We start from the raw sequence: 20695 nt of genomic DNA on the forward strand, positions 1-20695 counted from the left end.
TTGTACAAAAAATTAAAAATTTTCGAGAAAGTGTTGTTAATCATATTTAGGAGAAGTAGTGAGTGATACATTAAAAAGTTTGTATCTATATCGATCCATATGCATATATTAGCCACAATTTATACACTCTCCTGCTTTTTTTTTCATCACTATTCAACTTAGTGTATTAGTTATATACGAAGTGTTCTACAAAGCAAGAAATTCATGCAAATGAGGATAAAAATGGATATGGCCATAATGTACAGTTATCATAAAATAAGTTTAAGCCATTTGCAATGGTATTGTAAATAAAGATGCATTTTTATTATTACTAAACGATATGATAAGAAATAAAATATTGTAAAATATTTTTAATATATAATCACTGCTGTACAGAAAACTATAAAAAAGCAAAAAAAAAAAAAAAAAAGAGAAACTATTAGTAGATGGTTATGTGTAAGTTAATCTCTCTTCGCGTTACTTTCATTCTTTTCATAAAAACTACGAGGAAGTAATTCAGTCTCAACAACGAAATTTTTATATTAAATGAAATGAAAGGCGGAATGCTAGACATTATACCATTTCTTCTCCCTCAAAAGATGCAGGTCGCTATGAAACAGGAACTGTGTGATTTCTCCTGCAAAATTTCTTTTTTAAATGTTTAAAAATTCTCTCTTGCAGAAAATTAAGCACAACATACGTTCATTTTTATATTTACATTAACTTAACAGATGTAAGCTATGTTATTGGTCAATCGATCTGGCCACAATTACAAAATTTTAAAGAATATAAACTTATTTTTAGTCCAACTCTACGTTATTAAGTCAGCCTCTAGTGTGCGTTCGGTCGGTACTGTTAGTTGTAAAAGTTGTGGTGTATTGTGCATGTCGTAGCGGAGCTTAATATTTTTTGCATGCTTAACACTAGAACAACTTACACTTTGCCGAAATATACCTGTTTCCACCAAAAGGAATCATTTTGATTCGCTACATTTCTCGAACTGCCATGACGGTAGGAAACTGAAATTTGATGCAAACAACATACTTTGATCAATTAAGAATCCAATGTTTGAAAAAATGATTGTGATCTACCTACACACACGCCACGCCAGGCCACCATAAATAAAGTTTTTCATATTTTCATCTAGTACTTTCGATATTTAACTAAATGTTCGCCAAATTCCTAAGCGTGTTTGATTCGAAAATGATCTCGAGCGATTTATTAATACGTACATACTACAATATCCTGACAAGATTTCAATTGCAATTTATTTCCAATAATGTGTGTTACAGTAAATGGGAAATACATTGAAATTGAAATTTTTTCGCCAATTGGGCCCCCTTTGAACTAAAAATGAAGATAATTTTGGTGAACATTTGTATCATAGACTTTAGGCAATATCTTTTACGAAAAAGGTGTAAGCATTTTTCTGAGTTTTTGGCAATTTCTTCTATATTGTAGACGGGCACAAGACAAGATCACACTCATTTCTTAAGCTCACATTCTTAATTGACTATGTCAAATTTCAGGTTCCTATCTGCATTTTTACGAAATGGTAAGTGCTCAAATAAATTGGTCTCTTTTGGTAGACATGGGTATATGTTATCGGCATCTCGAAAACTACACTAGCTAGGAAAAAAGTGATTGTAGTCGTTTAAAGATCTTTTCATATAAATAAAGGTCGTCAAAGAAAATTTAGAACATTGAGTGCTTTATAAGTGCTTTTTTGAGAATCGAAAATTCAAAGGCATCAAAATGACGTACTCGTTAGTTCTAGTGTTAAGCATATGCCGTCTACTGTACATCCTAAACTAGTGTTATTTATTATTGCAAGCCCATACACTATCACTTCGAACCTGAATATTTCTTAAATTAAAGTTAACTTTTATACCCGGTGAAAATCGCGCAAACAGCGCGCTAACTGAAACGAGCGGTTATGGGTATTCGTAGTGTCCTATTGATCCTGTAATGATTGTGAAGGTCAATCATAAACATTATGCGTTTTTCAAAAGCTAACAGCGTGTACTTCATTTTAATTGAAGTTTGCAAACTCAATTTAATTTAACAATTATTTCGATGTGTTCGAAGTGAAAATGTGTATAAAATGTGTGTCGAGTGTATTGGATTGTCAGGGGTCGGCCTACAGCAATCTGCATCGATTAACCTCGATAGCTGTCGATTATCGATCGATTCGCTCGTAACGAATGGTTGTCAATAAAGTATACAGTTTTCTTCTTACTACAACATATTCAAGTTACGATCGAGTTTACTCGGTACACGACATCTGTAAGCAGGCTACTACGGCAGGTTTGCGGTATTGTCGCGGCTTTATCTTATGGTGTTCTCATGAGATTAACATGAATCTTAAACAGACCTCTTAGTGTTCATTTGGCTGACATTTGTGTTGACGTCTCTATCGCAAAGAGTTGGCGCCAGCTCAAGTATAGAAATAGGCTTAGAGCCTTGAATATGGTTTAGTAAATTGAATGAAAAATCTTATTGAAATATTGGATTTCGTATAAAACAATATTGACATGATACATATATACTATATGAATCTATATACATCTTACGATGTGTTTCCTGCATTTCAGTGGACGAGTATATATGTGATTTAGAAAACAGCAATGAGTGCATTGTTAAGTGGAACTTTTATTATGGCTTAAGAAATACCTTCGCTTGAAAGTTAGTAAACAATCAATCACTTATTTTCATTTTTTACATAGATAGCCTAACAAGTTTTTCTATGTGATGACAAATAAAAACTATCAGATTCTCCGATAGGAATTGATAAGTACACGTGCACATTGTTCTGGTTGACAAATCTGTTTCCAAAAATTCAAGATGAACAGTCAGACGTCCTCTTTATCCCCGCGACAACTAATAGTTTAGTAAAATTTTTCGTAAATGTTGCTAGTACGTCCGTCAAAGCGGATAGTTGCGTTATCGGACCATGTTGACTGATTTTGTTTTGCTTCAAATTTATGCTTTAACCCATTTACATCACACGGAAAAATGGAAAACTTGCTCTAATCACTAATAATTTTTTCTTTTATTGTATTTAAATGAAAATGTTTCCAAATATGAAAGATAAAAACAATATTGCATAAATAAAGAATTTTAAAGGATTTTTATTTCATTAAAGATGACTAATTAATAAAAAAAATGGAATCTAATTATTCTCCGCAACATTAAAAGACTTGAAATGGCCAATGCAGAATACCATTGATAAAATCTAGCTTTTTCCATTTTATACCGTACACTACTTGTGGTGCAGGCCATACTAAGTTAGCGCGGACGTATGTAACAGGCGAAAGGGCTTAAGATAGATCCGCCTTTCGCTATTATACCGATCGATTAAGAATCATGAATCTGATGTCTGATGTCGATCCAAGTAAATTTTTGTTCAAGCTACAGGTCGCAATTCCTGAGGACGAACGCTATTGAAAATGGTTGCATCGGTCCACTTTTTCGACCACTCCCCATATAACAGCCCATTCTGAAAGGACTTTATATGATAAAAATTGCAACTTTTAAAGTTTCTCGGCAAGGGGGACCAAGTAATACGGCAATTTCGGCATTCTAAATTGATATAAAAACTTTGGATCGGCTGGGGAAATCTTTAAACCCTTGATGATAGTGAATTCTAGCATTGGTAAGTAGTGGTCGATCCTAAAATCTCGGATCGTCTATGCTGATAGATAACGATGGATTTCAGTACGGTCTATGGATAAGGGAAAAGGTAGTGATAATCTCTCGCATCTTTTATTATGCATTCGCCATCCAATTAGGAGAAAATGTTTTTACCTCTGTTACTTCTGGATTCTCTCTTATGCATCACTGTACTTGTTTTAACTGCTCTTCAGTTCACTATTAAGATTTGATCAAACACACTCTGTGTTGCTTATTTTACGTGCGAGTTACAGCCCTCATCAATCGAGCCAAACACAGTCAAATCCAAAATTGCCTATAAGTTGTAGTCAGTAAACTTTAACAGTAGACATTAAATCAACATTTTCTGTCAAACGTATATTACATTATTCTTTTGATCAACTAGTAAGTCTAGTAAGAACCTTTTAAAATTTGCAAAATATTTCAGAGGTTGTAAATATTGACATGATTGTAAAAGAAATATGAAGCAGTAAATAAAGTGATTGCAATAGGCAAACTTTGTTTTCCATTTTTTTCAAGGAAAGGTTACGAAGCAACATAACTCGAGCCGAATAAATAATAACGTAGTGATTACATTGATTTTTGCCTCCTGTGAACGAAACATTAAATTATTTTTTAGCAAATATGTACTATGAGGAGTGAAAGTCGTCTCCCCGTTTTGACCTCATATATCCTCTGTCTTGCTGAGGGAGGATTAGGCTAAGCTAGTAATAAGTTGATTATTGATATGTTGACCGACAGTTTTGAGAGAACCCAATCAGAAAACAGCTGCTTTCTGCTTGAGGTACGGTAAGGTTGGCAAAAGACAATTTAAACGAAATACGAGTTACATGACTTCCGTCATCGGGACCAACCATTTCCATCTTTGCCCTTTTTGTCTTCTTCTAAAATAAATTTTCTCTACATTCATCCGAATGAATTGTGATAATGCGGGACAAGTAAAGACTTTGAGAGCGAAAACGGCGTTCAAAAGAGATAAGCGGTAGGTAATCTACGGTTAATTGAAGAAATAAATTTATTATAGCGATTTAGGAAATGGGCGAATTGCCCATCCATCGCTGTTAACGTTCAATATTTTTTATTTGTACGTGCCAATAAATTCGTACAAAGTTTTGTTATTTCATTTTACCAATCATACGATTCGTGTTATCAGATGTTTTCTTTTATTCATTCCATCCGTTAGTAGCTAACGAGAAGAAGTTGCATGGTAACATTAAAGCGTCAGTTAAAGTCTAACTGGATGTTCTGAAGTACTTTTAATATAAACTCCAACTTAAAGATCTATTCAATACGGCACACAGGATGCAAAAACCAAATATATATATACGTTTGTTGTTTTTACTTACTTGTCGGCCAATAAACCGCCCAATGGAATGTCAATAAACCGCCCGAGTTCCACATATACGGTAAATAAACCGCTCGAGTTCCACAAATACGTTTATTACGGTTAAGACAATCTCTCTTTTAGAGTTGCATTTAGAATAAAACTGCGGCAAAAAATTATATATAAATTATATGATATAAATTATGTTAGCAAATGAATTATTAATTCATAAAAAATTTCTTATTATAGTTTGCCGCCTATTATTTTGTTTAGGGATGAAAGCGGTTATGATTTCGATTACAAAGACGTTGTTAACAATTATGAATTGTTGCTACGTGTGCAAAAAGAAACTTTAAAATTTACTTTGCAAAAAAATTTCTTTGTCTACATCAAGATTGTGAATTGCAAGTATAATGATGTGCAAAAGAATTGTTGCGTCTTAAAACATTTTATCGGCACTCGCGTGTCAGCGAGCTGCCCTTTAGATATGTATTTAAACAAGTGTATTGAGTTATCCCGATGATTTTGTTGTTAGTTAATTCGCTCGCTGCCTCTTGAATGGGGTATCTTGAAAGCAATTTGGTTGTGCATTATGTACGGTTTTCGTCAATTCAGCTTTGTTATAAAAATCGAAAAAAAAGGAGAGAATTGATTTACCTTTCACAAATTTAGGATTTTTTGTTTTGGTTTAGCCATTTACTTATGTAAATAATTTTGCTTGCAATTTATTTTGGAATTTAAGCTGTTTTCTCTTACAAATGCACCTCTAAACTACCAATAGCAACTCTGGGACACCAAACTAAGCCAAAACATGAGCTATTTAGTTTACCACTGGTTTGACAACTGTGGGAGAGCGTTTGTCGAATCCACTGTGCATACATATAGAAAAAAAATTGAAAATGAAACCTACTTAACACCGTATATAATCACTGCACTAGCTCTCATTCATAGCGGAGTCATGATATACATGGTTACGAACAAGGCGCAACCCTTAGGTTATTCCATACTTGGGAAAATGAGGGTAATGGGTGTCTATTTTTATTATGTTTAATCTGCTATTGTGGATTGGATGCCCTTTAAAGGAGAAAGGCACAGCTCGTTGGTCAGTGTCCGCATTATACTTTACATCACTTGTAGCATAGGCTACATTAAATTTGTGCGGATGTCCAGAAAGACTAAAGAACAGACTCACCTTCTATTACACAGATACATTTAGAATCAACTTTTGTATCGGGGTAAGTTTGTCTGTCCGCCTGTCTCTATATTTTTTGTTGAACCTGCAGGTCGCAAGCAAAAATAATTCGGATTAGTCGTTGCGAGCAATGATCACTAACGAGTTGCAAAAGGACTTGAAGTTTTTTGGTTAAAAAAAAAATGGGTTAGGTTTCCTTACTGAATTGACGATTTTATGGAAATATTTTGAAATATTTTGCGTTACTTAAAGGATATCTGAAAATATATTTTCAACTTTTGGCTGGACGTATTTTAAACATAGTGGAGTCCTGTTGTTTTTGACGGTCATTCTTAAGTAAATATTGTTATATAAATGGACTTGTATTCTTTAGAAACTCCACACGTCTGCTCACACTATATTATATAAATTTTGTACGAGCTTGCAAGCTCCTTCAAAGCCAGCCCGACACCTTCCTGTTTATCACTTGACGAGCTGAATAAAACAATCTAATTGAGCTCATTGTTTGCCACATACAAAAATGTTATATTGAACAATACATGTAAAAACACCAATACCAACATAAAAGCTAATAACAAAACTTTTTTTAACTAAAACATTTCAAAAAATATCGATTACTTTAAAAGATACTAGCACGAAAGAATTTATGATGTAATCAAATACATTTTAATAAATCATTTGAGCACATTATAAATTGAAATGGAATTTATCTCTCTTTGTATTCCTTCTAACACAAATTATTCAAGGTAAATCGATCGTATATCGTTACACATAGATCGTTACTTAGGACGTTTTCCCATGAATTTCACTTTGAGCCGATTTCATTACATCCCAAGCACCTTTCTCGATTAACTGCTCCGCCAACATTTGACCCAATTTTCTACTTTTTTCATAAAGCTCACGGTTATGAGGAGGGAGACTGTGTTGGTATATACCGCAAAACACATTTTCATTTATATCATTATTTACTTGATCAGTTTTTAGTTTGCACTTCTCCGTAACATCGTTTAATGTTATCTTTTGCGAAGAGAGATTCGCCTTGTGGGCAGAGTCCGAAATTATATGATCGGTACTCGCGTTTAAAAGGGCCGTAAAAGGGCATTTAGAAGAAGTTGGAATATTTGTCCAATCTTTTTGATCAAATTTTGATTTTATTGGGCATTTATCAGAGATAGCATGCGCAATTTTCATATCATTATTTACAAAGGGACACTGGCCCATAAAATCTAAACCGATATCGGTGGGCAGTTGATTAGCATGAACAATTTCTTCGTTATTCTTTTCAGTATTTTCGTAGTTTTTCAGTAGTTTTGAACTTCTAACCGGGCAATCTTTTACCAAACTAACATGTTTTTCAACCAAATCTTTAATATCAAAACCTTTCGACAACTTTGTAAAATTCGTATTGTCAATAACTGGAGTGGGGGTGATATTTCCGATTCCTAAGGCATTAGTAGTGGTATCATTTAACCGCGTCTTTTTTCTTGGTGGTTCGTCTTCTATACCTGTATTAATTAGAATGTCTATTGTCTTGCCCTTTTCAACGTCCATTGGATGTGATATTTTGTCACGAATTTCTGTCGTGCCATCTAAGCTCCATACTGCTCCATCTAAACGAAGTTTACCATTGAATTCACTAACTACTGCCACAGGAGCGCTGCAGCCGCCGCCAAGTGTTTTCAAAAAACTACGCTCAGCTAAAACACAACAAGCAGTTTTAACGTCGCACATAACGCTGCCTAGCATTTCCAAAATTTCAGTGTCCTTTGCTCTACATTCAACTGCCAAAGCACCTTGACCAACCGCATACAGCAGTTCAGAGGGTTCCAATTTCTGGTTAATACGAGATTTCCAACCCATACGAGCCAATCCAGCGTAAGCTAATATAATGCCGGCAAACTTCGAGTCGTCGGCATCTAACTTTCCAAGCCTAGTATTTAAATTGCCGCGTATATCGCATACTGTCAAATCGGGAAACCGTCTTCTCAGTTGGGCGGTGCGTCTAAGTGAAGAGGTACCTGAAAAAATTAGTTAACATTTACATTCTTTTGCCGGATCACCCGTACATTCCATATAAAGTCTTACCGATTACACTTCCTTTCGGCAAATCACCTAGAGTAGTATTTTTATCGAATTTCTGCTTGAGAACTAGGGCATCCCGAGGATCTTCTCTCGTTAAAACAGCCCCAATGATCATACCGTTAGGTAACGTTGTGGGCAAATCTTTTAAAGAATGAACTATTAAGTCAATATCTCCATTTTCCAGAGCATCTTCGAGATCTCTGGTAAAGAGGCTTTTTTCTCCAATCTTTGGCAGGGATTTGTTTAAAATGCGATCGCCAATAGTTGTCATAGTACCTGCAAATGTTCTTAACGATGTAGATAGTGGATGAAAACGTCTGACGCACGGCAGACATAGATCTTCCATCTATGCATACCTATTTGTAGACATATCTTCGTCTCTAACGTTCTAGTACTTACGAATTTCAAACGTTTTCTTTGGGTGCAATTTTTGCAGACGATCAATAACGTATTGAGTTTGTTTAACAGCCAACTGCAGTAAGAGAAAAGCAAAAGAAGAAATATCATATACCGAAGGTAAGTAACACTCGGACTCGTTGACTTCAAACTGTGTGGTAATAAAATGTGCGTAATTAAAAATGTATATAGTTTATTTCTATCTGCGACGATTCGTTTGATACGATTGATAATCTTCCTGAGTATTTGATATAAGGACCTTGATCTTTTAACAAGATTGGAGACTTGTTCGCAAAAACTTTAAGAGAAAAAAGACTTCATATCTCATGTGCAAGAGGGAAAGCAGAATAATTACATAACATAGATTTAATTATTATAAATTTTTTATGAAAAATTCAGACTCTTTAAAAACACTAAATTTCTACTGCAATATTATATTTTATAATTACAACTCTTCCACTGGACCAACCATAAAATTCGTTAGAACAAATTCCGAAAGACTCCAGAACGACTCGAGAATCATGTGAAAGCGGTTGTAATTACGATAAGAAGTCTACGTTAAAACGATTGAACAATTTCCAGTTGCCATCCGGCCTCTGCTAAAATTAAAAAAATATATATATATATATTTTATACCCTGTATGTACTCTATTTTGTTCGCTAGCACAGAAACTGTATAATCATAACCTTCATTAATAAATGAACAAATGATGTAATAAATGATGCTGTCGCGGAAAAAAATGTTGTCCAAATTTATTTTCAAATTAAATAAATGAGAAGATGAATTTTCATAATTTCTAAACGTGGCCGTCAAGGAGACCTCGGGGCAATTTTAACTCATATCCGAATATGCAATATTAACCCTAATATCTCACCTCACTTTTTCTTGATCCCACACGTATTCTCCCTTTGCTTGCCATATCCTTCTTTTAATTACTATCTTATGCACCGATAACAACAACTATAATTGATAATATTTTGAGCTTTTTGTAAATCTTAGTTAGCAATGAAATTCATGAATGAATTCGAAGTAGCCATGTCAGCTGAGTTTAGCATAGAAAACTGTAAAACATTATGATAGTCGCAAATTATGCACATCTGATAAGATAACAACGAACTTTAGCTATTAACTTTTCGTGAAGGCAGAGTGAAACGGGATTAAATTACTTAAACGTACATTTTGTACAAGAATCGATGGTTTGAAAAGTATTCGAATTCACAAATGCAAGGACGAAAGCTTAATTTATCATCGCGATTATCCCCCATATTCCTGATAAGAAAAAAAACAAAAAATACATACGACATCGTAATAAGCTTTTTATTTGTTTATTAACACCAACATACAATATACAAATTATGGGGGATTTTAAAATAAAATATTATAATATCTATGACGTTAAAGTTGTGTGGAATGTCGCTAATGTATTTACAAAAAGTACTAACTGTATTGGAAAATGAATTAACTTTATAAATACATTTTACATTAATTAACATAATTGTATTTGGAACATTTGAAATGAAACGACTGTCTATCTTATTGAGGTCGCCATCTTGAAAACAAGGTATAATTTTGAAATAAAAATTGTTTAATGTAACTTCGATAAATGTTGGCAGTACTGGCTGAGCAATGTATTGTCATTTGGTTGCTTGTTTTTACAACTATGTCTGGAAATTAGAGTAAATTCGTCACACGTGAGAAATATATTTATTTGGAAAAAATATTTTCGTTGGCGGAAAATGTTAGAGATTAATAAAACGGCACTGAGTATCGCTGCTGGAGTAGCAGGCACTTTGTTTATTGGATATTGCATTTATTTTGATAATAAACGCAGAAGTGATCCTGATTACAAAAGGAAAGTTCGAGAACGTATGTGCAGAAACTTTTCTGATTATTGTTACATAAAATTCTTATAAACATTTTTCCACAAGCAGGAAGAAGAAAGAATCGCAAAACTGGTACCGCGAGAAGTGGACTTCCAAGTCTCAATGACCATGAAGCCATTGAAAGGTGAGTACGAAAATTTCAATGGATAATTTTAAAAATGGACTCCCTCTATTCTTAAGTTTTTCTGTAACATTTCTATTTGACATTTTTTATATTTGTTCCCTTTTTAAAAAACTCCCAGAAAAAGTGAAATTTTTATGCCTATTCTATTGGGATTTTTCCAAAGTATAATTCTTCTCTTTCTACGGAAGAAGATTTATGAAGATTCAAGGAGCTAATACCGTTATATAGGACAGTAGTAATTAGTAAAGCATGGTTTTTATTAAAAGAAAAGAAAATCCAAAAAAGCAATATACTTCATTCAGCATAAAGTCCTTCCTTAGCGGTATTTTTGTGCCCTAAATAATCAAGAGATATCCAGTTAAATTCTTTTGTTCTCTTGCTTCGATAAAAAGGTGGCTGTGTGCTTTGTCGAAAGGTAAATTACATTCACTTCAAAGCCTTTGTTAATAGCTAGCTATTGATATGACTTCCATTCAGGTCATCTTACAATTAAATGTAATTATATTTGCCGGCAATTGCTATTGACAATTTCACATCATGTTGTCCCGCTTTCACAAAGCGCTTTCTTCTCTTTCTACTTAGGCCTGCAGTTGTTTACGTTTTATTAGCAGATAGTTCTAAGAAGCATTAAAACAAGACACATATAACAATTTTTTTTTGCCACTTTCCTCTCGAAAATTAAATGTAGTGAATGAAAACATTTGAAAAATACTACAGCAGATAGGCGTTAAATGTTACTACGCTACATATAAGCATTTTGCGCATTGAGCTTTTTGAGCATTCATGACATGTATACACAATTCTCTTGATTTTTTTTCTTTTGTTTTGAAAGTATCTTTTCCTTTCTAAAATTGTGTTGTAGAAAATGTGCTTATTATCGGTTTATTGAGGGATTTTCGTGAATCTTCCGCGCACGCAGTTCAATTTGTGTATACAGAATGAGTATACTTTATCTGACCAGTTTATTGTGCAAGCTAAATAAAGACGCAATTTTGTAAACTAGGTTCTTAGGCGTTGTAAGATGGATAAACGAGCCTGTGGTGAACAGAAAAACAAACCTTGAAGACATTTATTTTCTGTTCAGAAAAATGTTGAGATTTTGAAATTTGTGAAATAGTATTTAATTTAGTTTTTGTTTGTATATTATGTTAAAGGCAGACTTGGAAAATTCCAAGTTTTTCGCCTTCTTGACTTCTGCACAAAAAAAAGAATAGTCGAAATTTTGCAACTAAAAATTTTCATTCAATTTTTGTTATTTTAGATATTTCTTACAGGAAATCCAATTGGGTGAAACACTAATCGCACGCGGGGATTTCGAAAGCGGCGTTGAACACTTAGCGAATGCATTGGTTGTTTGTGGGCAACCGGCGCGATTGCTGCAAGTGTTGCAAACCACACTTCCGGCCCAGGTATTTGGTATGCTTATAATGAAAATGCAAGAGTTTGGGAATAAAGCCAACAATGAAAACAATGAGACTCCAAAAATTGCTACATCCGACAAAATTGCACCAGACATGTCATCGATTGGCTTGGAGAGTTCTTCGGATGCAGTAATCATTGACGATTTGGAATAACTTTAATAAATACCCTACAAATGAAAAATGCTTTTCACGAAATTCTTACAAATTTAAACAGTGAAAAATTCATATTAAACATTTTCCCCTTTGTATAATCAATACATGTGCGAATTATTAAAATAAATTTGTTAACGTTTGCTCGTGAGTGACATGTATAATTATCAATAGATCTCGAAATAATGTAAATATCGACTTTTGGGAATTTTCCATACGACATTTAAATGAATGCTTATATTTGTCATTAAAGAAAACCTCTGTCAATTTCTGATTCCATGTAATCAGTCAAGCCTTTCGAAGTAAATATTATGAAGCATATGTTTAATAATAAAAAAAAAAAACGAAAGAAAAAACAGAAACCCAAGAAAATCATTTCCACATAATTCTACCTTTATGCTTGTATTACAGGATGGAGGGAAAATTCGCTCGATATATGCTATATTTCATTTTACCATATATATTTTAAATCGTTGGCAATTACAGAAAGTAGAAATCATTCTAATGATTATATATTTGAAAAATGTAACTTTTGTTTGCACGCCTCTAAGAAGGGAAGCAGAAGTTAAGTTTCTTATGCGTATGCGTCCGCCATGTTTCTTCGCATACAGTTTCTGAAATTTGAGGTTGATTTTCGAAATTTAAATTAAGATTTTATTACGACTGGAGCCGACGTAAAGTTGAATTGAAGAAGTTTGAAAATAAAATTTGCCTTTATTTGGTTTATTTATTTTTGTATTCTGCCCCATATAAGGGTTAAACGTTAGGTTGCGTTTTTGGCCCGCTTCCCCAGAAATACGCCCATGAAAAATATGCTTTTACATAGAAACAAGATGTAATTTTTGTGTTCTATAATAAAAATAGGAATTGTGCTAGATAATGTTGTGTAGAGCATGTAATGCTCGGCGTTGCTCGACTGTAATGTTCTTATTTGTTTTGAGAAGTCATTACATGGAAAGTGATTGGCAAAGTGATTCTTTTTGAACTATTCCCATCCTGCCGTTTGCGATTCAGGATTTACATCTTTAGAACTTGAAGAAAAGCGAAAATTGGAATACTCTTTATACCACTTTTATCGGAAGTTTTTTTCAATTTTTTCTCCTGATAAGGCATTATATAGCGAGTGATCGTAAAAGAGTTGCGATCTAAACCATGGGATTCGTTTTTAGAATTACCAAAATTCATTAAAATATGTGCAAAATCGCGAAAACGATTCTGAATCGATATAATAAAGCGTAGATCTATCTCAAGTCCTTCTGTCTATTGGATGCATTCACAGAAGCTTAATATCCCCTCCTGTACTGCAATGGCTATAAGGTATAAAAATGGAGCGAAAAAAAGTCTTTGCACAAGCGCTTTCCCCATAATTGGACCGGACCTAATAATGCGACAATTGAACTTTCTATTCGTGCATAGTAGAGGTCGGCAACCTATTACCTGCGAGTCATCGAATGATCCATTTGATTACATCAAGTGACTCACTTTAGATCCGAAAATAATATATAAAATATGTAATATGTAGAATTAAGTTATAAAACGTAAACGGAAAGTCTATAAATAAAGTTCGTTCAACAATAGTTGGAATTATTTTCTTCATAAAACATATCTTATTATTTATGAAAAGTCTGCTTAAATACAATAATATCTCTGAGTCAAAAGTCTCTTTAATACTCACATTGTAGTTGATTTTGATCGGCGGCCAAAAAAGGTTACTGCTCTGCCCTAATCTATTTTATAAAAGTTTTGCTAACGCTTCATTCATTTCCCGTATTCGCGATTTGACTATCGTCACGTTTAAGCGGATGCGAGTTTATTATATAATATTAGAAAGGCAGAAGCAAAACAAATTAATGCGGATTTGCGACTGTTGCTATTTATCATGGGTAGCATAATATAGAGGAGAGTTCCCGATGCTGCCTTTCTAAGAAAAAAAACCTAGCACAGAGACACATCCACCATCAGTACAGATCCAAGTTGCCAGTGAATCCCTAAGTCATTGCGAACGCGCAATAGCTTGGCAACCGATAACAGTAAACAACACCAGCTAATTTTCGAATCATAGCGAGGTGTTAAGATTGCAAGTTAGTTTAAATAAGACGTGGACAAATCGCGCGTATTAAGCGTAGTCGTTTTGATAGACTTTAAAAAGTCCGATATTGGGATTAAGTGATAGACATTATTTGGGTTTCTGCAATGAACTCTGAACGGTTTAAATAGCTCATAATTGCACTTACATTGACTAACCGTAATGAGAATAAAGTGCCTAGAGAAGCGATTAGGGACGTTAGAGTAATGTGGACGAATCGTAGACGAGTACCATTAATTAACTTAATTAAGAAGGAAAGACCGACAATAAATCTACATTTCTCAAGTAACCGTAAGGACAACGGAAGCAAGTTATTTGCATAAGGAGGCAGTGAGACAAGCGGGTCGCATCCCAAATTCCTAAGGGTAAACAGCAAGAATTGCTCATGAATGGATTCAACTGAATCTACATAACACCTGTAGGAAGGAGATTACGCAGGCAGAGCCCTACTTAAGTATTGATCTAACTAAGCGCATGTGTAGCCCTTTAATGCCCTGGATCGTTAAGCTTTTTGGAGCAATCTTCGGTCGAATAGAACTCCTGAATCGATGAACGAATCTACGATTTCAAACCTATGCGAATCAATGAAATGCTCAGTATTGAATGATTTCCTCCTTGAGAAAGCAAGCTTCTTGCAATTTGAAGTGAACATGTAATTGCGATTAAAAGGAGACGGAAGAAAGAGTTGAACATTGTGAACGTACATTAACATCGCCGAGGGGAGATCATTAATGTATAAATTAAAGAAAAAGAGGTCGTAAGTGGCTGCCTTGAGTGATGTCAGACGTCACTTCGTTCAAGGTGATAAAGTTAAACGGAACACAGAATGCTGTGTTATGCAGATAACAGCTTATCCATTTAACTAAATAGCAAGGGAAGAAGGATATGTTTGTAGTCTAACTTATGACAAAAAAAGGACCAAAATAAATCCATTTACTTAATAATCAATACTCCTTGCTTGTGTTTACTTATGAACGTGTTTGACAATTTCATAATATTGCAGTTGTTATGAATTTTTTAAAAGCATATAAACTAACAGTAATGAGAGCTAATTATAGTCAAATGTGCACCCTATAATCATAGACTAGTTTCATTGTTTAGTTGAGTGTTGTTTATTTTTTGCTTTCATTTAAGGTGACATTGCATTGTATAAGTGAATGCCATTCAGCACCGAAATGGCATTAATTTATGTGAAGAATTTTTTTTTTTTTACTCTTATTTCAATTAGAAGCCCTTTAGAGGGCATTCGAGAGATTCGTCTAAAATCAAGTTCTATTTCATTCGGATGTCCTGCTTGATGACGAACGTTTTTCATACCGTTGCGCGTCGCAAGCAAGAATAGTTAACAGGCGAATGAATAAAGAGTGAGACGGGCGCGAATAAATCGTCTTGGAATCTTAGGCCGACCAAGTTAAAAGTCTTCAATACATATTTCTGGGCATTAAAAACCAAAGAAAAGTTCAAGGTGAAGGTGAAGTCGATAAAAAATTATCAATTTTAAATTGAAATTTATACCCAACACCACTTGAGGTACAGGGTATATTAAATTAGCGCGGCCGTATGTAACATTTCGGAGGGCTTAAGGTAGACCCACATTTTATTAATATACCAATCGATTCAGAATCATAATATGAATTGATCTAAGCCTGTCTGTCCGTCTAATCTCAGTCTATATAAATTTGTTTTCAAGCTACATGTCGCGATTCCTGAGACATTTTGATGAAATTGGTGGTACACCGACGTGCTTTGGCCCAAGGACGAACGCTGTTGAAAATTGTTCGGATCAGTCTACTTTTTCGAGCATTCCCCATGTAATGCCCTATTCTGAAAAATCGTTATATGAAAAAAATTGCAATTTCCAAAGTTTCTCCGCAAATGTAACAACGTAGTAGTATTTCGGCATTCATCTAAATTGTTGTGAAAACTTTGGACCAGCTGGGGCAACTTTCGAATCTCCCGCATATACCTGTTTCTGCGGACACTGAAGCTTTTTGTGGTAACAAGTCCGAATATCCAATAATTCATGCTGAAAATTGACGCATAATAGTAAATTGACAAAGAAATCGACCTTACCAAATTTGGACTACGTAAGTCTATCACCGCATATAACCATTCTCATGAAACGTAAACTCTTATATATCAAAGGAAACTAATTGCAAATTTTTTTTGGATTGAGAATTCGCTCATTATAGTAATTAAATAAAAAAAAAATTAGGTGGACTTAATTTGAACCACATGGATCTATTTCTTCCTCCGCTCCATATAAGATATCTCATGATGTCTTAATAGTTTAGAGGAGCATTTCAGCGTAAAGAATTAACGGCCCGAGATTTGGATCATATAGGTCTATTGGTTTGGATTCCCACTTATATAGGCGCCATTCCGAAACATAAACTCTTGTTTGGAGAGAAAAATCTAACCTTTTATTACGTGGGCTTTCATGAAAATTACGGCTTTGCATGAAAATAACGCGTACTTTTTGGTGTATTAGGAGCGAATAACAGTATTAGGCGAATTGGTCGACGTCGCCCGACTATAATGTTTTTGCTTGTTACAAAATTAAACTAATGTTTGAAGGCTTTCTTTCCCAAGCTTATCATAGCAGACAACATCGGAGGATACAAAAATCTATTCGGATTTCTAAGCCTTCATCTTCATGAGAAATTTTTGTGTCTATCTCTCCTCGAAGTATCCTTTCCAACCTGTAAGGCAGGGCCCAACTCTTCGTACAGCAAGTGTTGGGCAAATTATTTAGATTAGAAAACTTTGGGTTATACTTTACGCAGTAAATGCCGCAATATATATGCCAATGGAGTCATATTGGCAAGACAAAGGTTTTCCATAGCCGTCTAAAGGTGCGAGTGCATTAACTAAAATATATAATGGCCCAGTTGCATTTGATGCGCATATTAAAATCATAAACATAGATATGTAATTCTCTCAATTTGATTATCTTTCCATGCATAAGTTGTTTGCGGACTCCAAGACAACAGTTGTATCGTTGATGTGTTATTCGAAATATTTGCAAACTCTTAACTGTTTTTCGAACGATTTTGCTTTATTGAAAAATTTGAATTAATTATGTAAATGATAATAATGGTAATAATTGAAGTGTATTAACATAATTCGTGCAGCAAATGTCACAAGGTTAACTGCGAACATTGAAAAGGCAATTTCGGGCATCGAATGAATGAGTGCCAGAAACCGATTTGCCGATTAGTAGGCTAAGCACTGATGGACGGTCGTGAACATCGCAGATATTTGAAAGCATTTTATAAACATCAATGCTGGGTGTTTCGTTTATTCGGTCTCTGGAAATTATCTGCCGATATGACACAATCCTATCAACTTTTACACGCTCTCTATTTCAATTATTTTCTAACGATGTGGGTTCTATCCTTAGATGCCAGCTGCATAATGCAATTGGTTTTTAAGGCAAGAGATTTAAATGAAGTGATTGAAGTATTTATTATATTCGCTACAGCTCTCGCGGTTCTAGCTAAATTTCTTACCATCAAAATGAAGAATGATTTATACCGTCAATGGTGCGAGATGATTGCAAGCTCAACATTCCGACCTAACAATACGCGCGAAATTCAATTGTTTCAACAATCCCAGAGATTAGCACGTTTAATACGTAACGCTTATTGTGTTCTTTCGTTTATAGCTCTCAATATGTTAATGTGTGTAGTGGATGATAGTGGATTACCTTTATCAATTTATAGCCCCTTTGATACGAATAGAAAGTCGGGCTACTTATTAACCTATGGTTATCAATATATAACCGCTTCAGTATGTTGCTATTTGAATATTGCTTTCGACTCGTTATCGGCCTCATTTCTTATTCACCTTAAAGGACAGATGGACATTTTGTGTGATCGGTTAAAAAATGTTGATAAATATTCGAAATGCAATAATGATCATAAAATTACCGATGAATTGAAAAATTGCATTAAATATTACGAAGAAATTTTAAACGTTGCCCAGATCATTCAGGATTTAATAAGTTTACCGATTTCTATACAAATTGTTTGTTCGGTCTTAGTATTGGTCGCTAATTTTTTCGGAATGACTTTTGTAAGTATTGAGTAAAATTTCTGATATGATGGTGGAGAATGACTTACTCCTTCGTAGTTGGCCGATCCCGGTGATTATGCATTTTTCTTCAAAGTGCTGATCTATCAACTTTGTATGCTCTCGCAAATCTATATTTTATGCTATTTCCCTAACGAGGTAACCGATCGAAGTGAAGCTATTTCTCATTCTCTATATAGCGCGGAATGGTTTCCTTGGAGTCAAATGAATCGTAAATTAACTTTCATGATGATGGACCGGTTCGATGTACCTATCCGCTTTAGATCGATCAATCCCACCTATAGCTTCAATCTGGCCGCTTTCACTTCGGTATTAACAACAAAACATTCATTCTAACATGAAAACATAATATATTTAAATTTGTTTTTTTTTTATTTATTTTTTTTTTATTTTCCAGATTGTTAACTCTTCATACAGTTACTTTGCTTTATTAAGAAATATGAACAATTAATGCAACTTGCAAGAGAAGCACCAAACCCTTGATTTGACCGAAAGCTAACAACCGTGAGACCACACAAGCAGATGCAACGAACATAATAGCTGAACCAAATCGAATGAATAAATATATTCACAAAATGATCACTAACACTAAATATTTAATGCAAATTGTAAGATTATTTAGAACACGATGCTAATAGATAATCAATCCCATAGTATGTTCGAAAAGTATTTTGAAACGTTTTTACAATAATCAGCAAAAGAATATTGCGTAAACTCGTTATTAGTTAATTTCCGATATCCGCACTTCTTACATTAATGCGAATTCTTATTGCGGGATAAGGATTGTTCGTTAGAGATGCGTTGAAATTACCGTCGTAAGAATTATACGTTTTTCTAGGTTATAAAAAAGTCCAGTTTGAACGAATCTATCGATTTGAAACTTGATCGAAACATTGAAAGCCCTTGCGCGCAGGTTGGTATCACAAATAGGCCAAATCGATTAGAGAACTCGCCTCGGTTTTTCATTACGCACCAACCAATAGCAGATAAGTGTACAAAAATTGGAAGAAGAGTGGAAAAGTTTGACCACACCTACTCACTGTTATAGTCTATCAAAGTTTAATTTTTTTTTTTTTTTGAATACGTTTATAAACAGCGCAGAAACAAGCTTCAACAACCCTTCCACTGAAAGTATATAAATCCATGTCCGTCTGTCTGTCTGTCTGTCGGTTAGACCGTCGGCGAAACTAAGAGCACCTTAGTTTTCCGTGTCTCTTGGATCGCTGCTTATAAACTACAACAGATATACGAATAAAATTATTCAATAAGAATATCAAAAATCAACTATGCCCACCCAGGGTTATGGAACAAGGAAATTTATGGTTTTTCTTTTTCTCAATCTTCCTTTTTTTTATAGGATAACGGTGATGGGTGTAAAAAGATTCGGTCGCGATTTTCTTACTTGTTTCACTTACTAGCTCCACTGCTTAAGCAGCAAAATAGTCAAACAGCGATGGCATACAAAGTTTTTCCTTAGCCCATGGGCAACTGGTGCTCATGCATCTGAAGGTATTTAATAATAGTGCTTTAAACATGTATTAGTCCGGCGTACGCTTTGCGTGATGTGTTTTACTTGGATACATGCGGTGTAAGCGCATGCGGTTCCGCGCTGCTCGACGGCATACGAGTTAAGTAAGAAAGACTAATCAAGCGGTGAGCAGATCAATCTCCACCATGGCGGAACCTCCACTACTTTGATAATACTCGATTGATATTTTAGGTGTGGAACATTTTCTCCCTCTCGAATAAGACGTCGCCTATATAATATAACAACAATTCAATGTTTAGTGTCCTCGCGGTTCGCGGTACCAACTACAACGAGAAGGCGTTTTCAGCTCCCAAGCCGGAATCAAAATTATGTTCTCCTGACATCCTTGATACCCTTGAAGAGTTGTTCGCTACGTTCTACTTTATTCACATCAGCAGAACATCTGTTTATACATTTAAATGTTTAGACAAAATTCGGCGGCAAATTAATGAGTTAATGATAATATTATGTTATCCGCTATGATCCCGTACTAGAGTTCATTCTTGCGGCGGAGAATTGTGAATGTCAAGCACTTTCTGCGTAAATTTTGTTCGATGTTGACATTGGCAGTGAATTTCTTTGCTTTGTGTGTAGCTTCAGGGCCTTTTTATCCATAAAAACTCAGTTCCTTTTCAACGAAGATGCGATGAATATAAATACTGTTCAACTTTTGCATACATATAAAGAATTGCTTACACTGAAACTCTACGTCGTAAGAAAGCAAAAGAAGAGCGCAATGTTTGGCATAAGTCAAACAACGAT

The 20695-nt window shown here is 34.5% G+C and overlaps 3 protein-coding genes across 4 annotated transcripts; 2 read left to right on the forward strand and 1 right to left on the reverse strand.

Moving 5' to 3' along the window:
- Nucleotides 1–6736: 6736 nt before the first annotated feature.
- Nucleotides 6737–9739, reverse strand: LOC119631844 (porphobilinogen deaminase). Of its 2 annotated transcripts, none has more exons than XM_038024374.1 (4): nt 9115–9197; nt 8649–8721; nt 8253–8525; nt 6737–8185 (listed from the first exon to the last, which is right to left on the reverse strand). In XM_038024374.1, the coding sequence occupies exons 1-4, from the start codon at nt 9166–9168 to the stop codon at nt 6951–6953; spliced, it is 1635 nt and encodes a 544-aa protein (XP_037880302.1). In that variant the 5' UTR covers nt 9169–9197; the 3' UTR covers nt 6737–6950. The 2 variants fall into 2 exon arrangements, with proteins under 2 accessions (XP_037880302.1, XP_037880303.1); XM_038024375.1 differs by lacking the exon at nt 9115–9197 and adding an exon at nt 9521–9739 and having other exon boundaries at nt 6739–8185.
- Nucleotides 9740–10201: 462 nt separating this feature from the next.
- On the forward strand, nt 10202–12533 carry LOC119631846 (mitochondrial import receptor subunit TOM20 homolog). The gene is made up of 3 exons (XM_038024376.1): nt 10202–10512; nt 10578–10653; nt 11915–12533. The coding sequence occupies exons 1-3, from the start codon at nt 10383–10385 to the stop codon at nt 12225–12227; spliced, it is 519 nt and encodes a 172-aa protein (XP_037880304.1). The 5' UTR covers nt 10202–10382; the 3' UTR covers nt 12228–12533.
- Nucleotides 12534–17544: 5011 nt separating this feature from the next.
- On the forward strand, nt 17545–18856 carry LOC119631554 (odorant receptor 46a-like). The gene is made up of 3 exons (XM_038023874.1): nt 17545–18387; nt 18445–18714; nt 18803–18856. Exons 1-3 carry the CDS (start codon nt 17545–17547, stop codon nt 18854–18856), a joined length of 1167 nt encoding a protein of 388 aa, XP_037879802.1.
- Nucleotides 18857–20695: the final 1839 nt, after the last annotated feature.

Source organism: Glossina fuscipes, unplaced genomic scaffold, assembly GCF_014805625.2.
Source record: "Glossina fuscipes isolate IAEA_lab_2018 unplaced genomic scaffold, Yale_Gfus_2 1, whole genome shotgun sequence".
In the NCBI taxonomy this organism is placed as follows: Eukaryota; Metazoa; Arthropoda; class Insecta; order Diptera; family Glossinidae; genus Glossina; species Glossina fuscipes.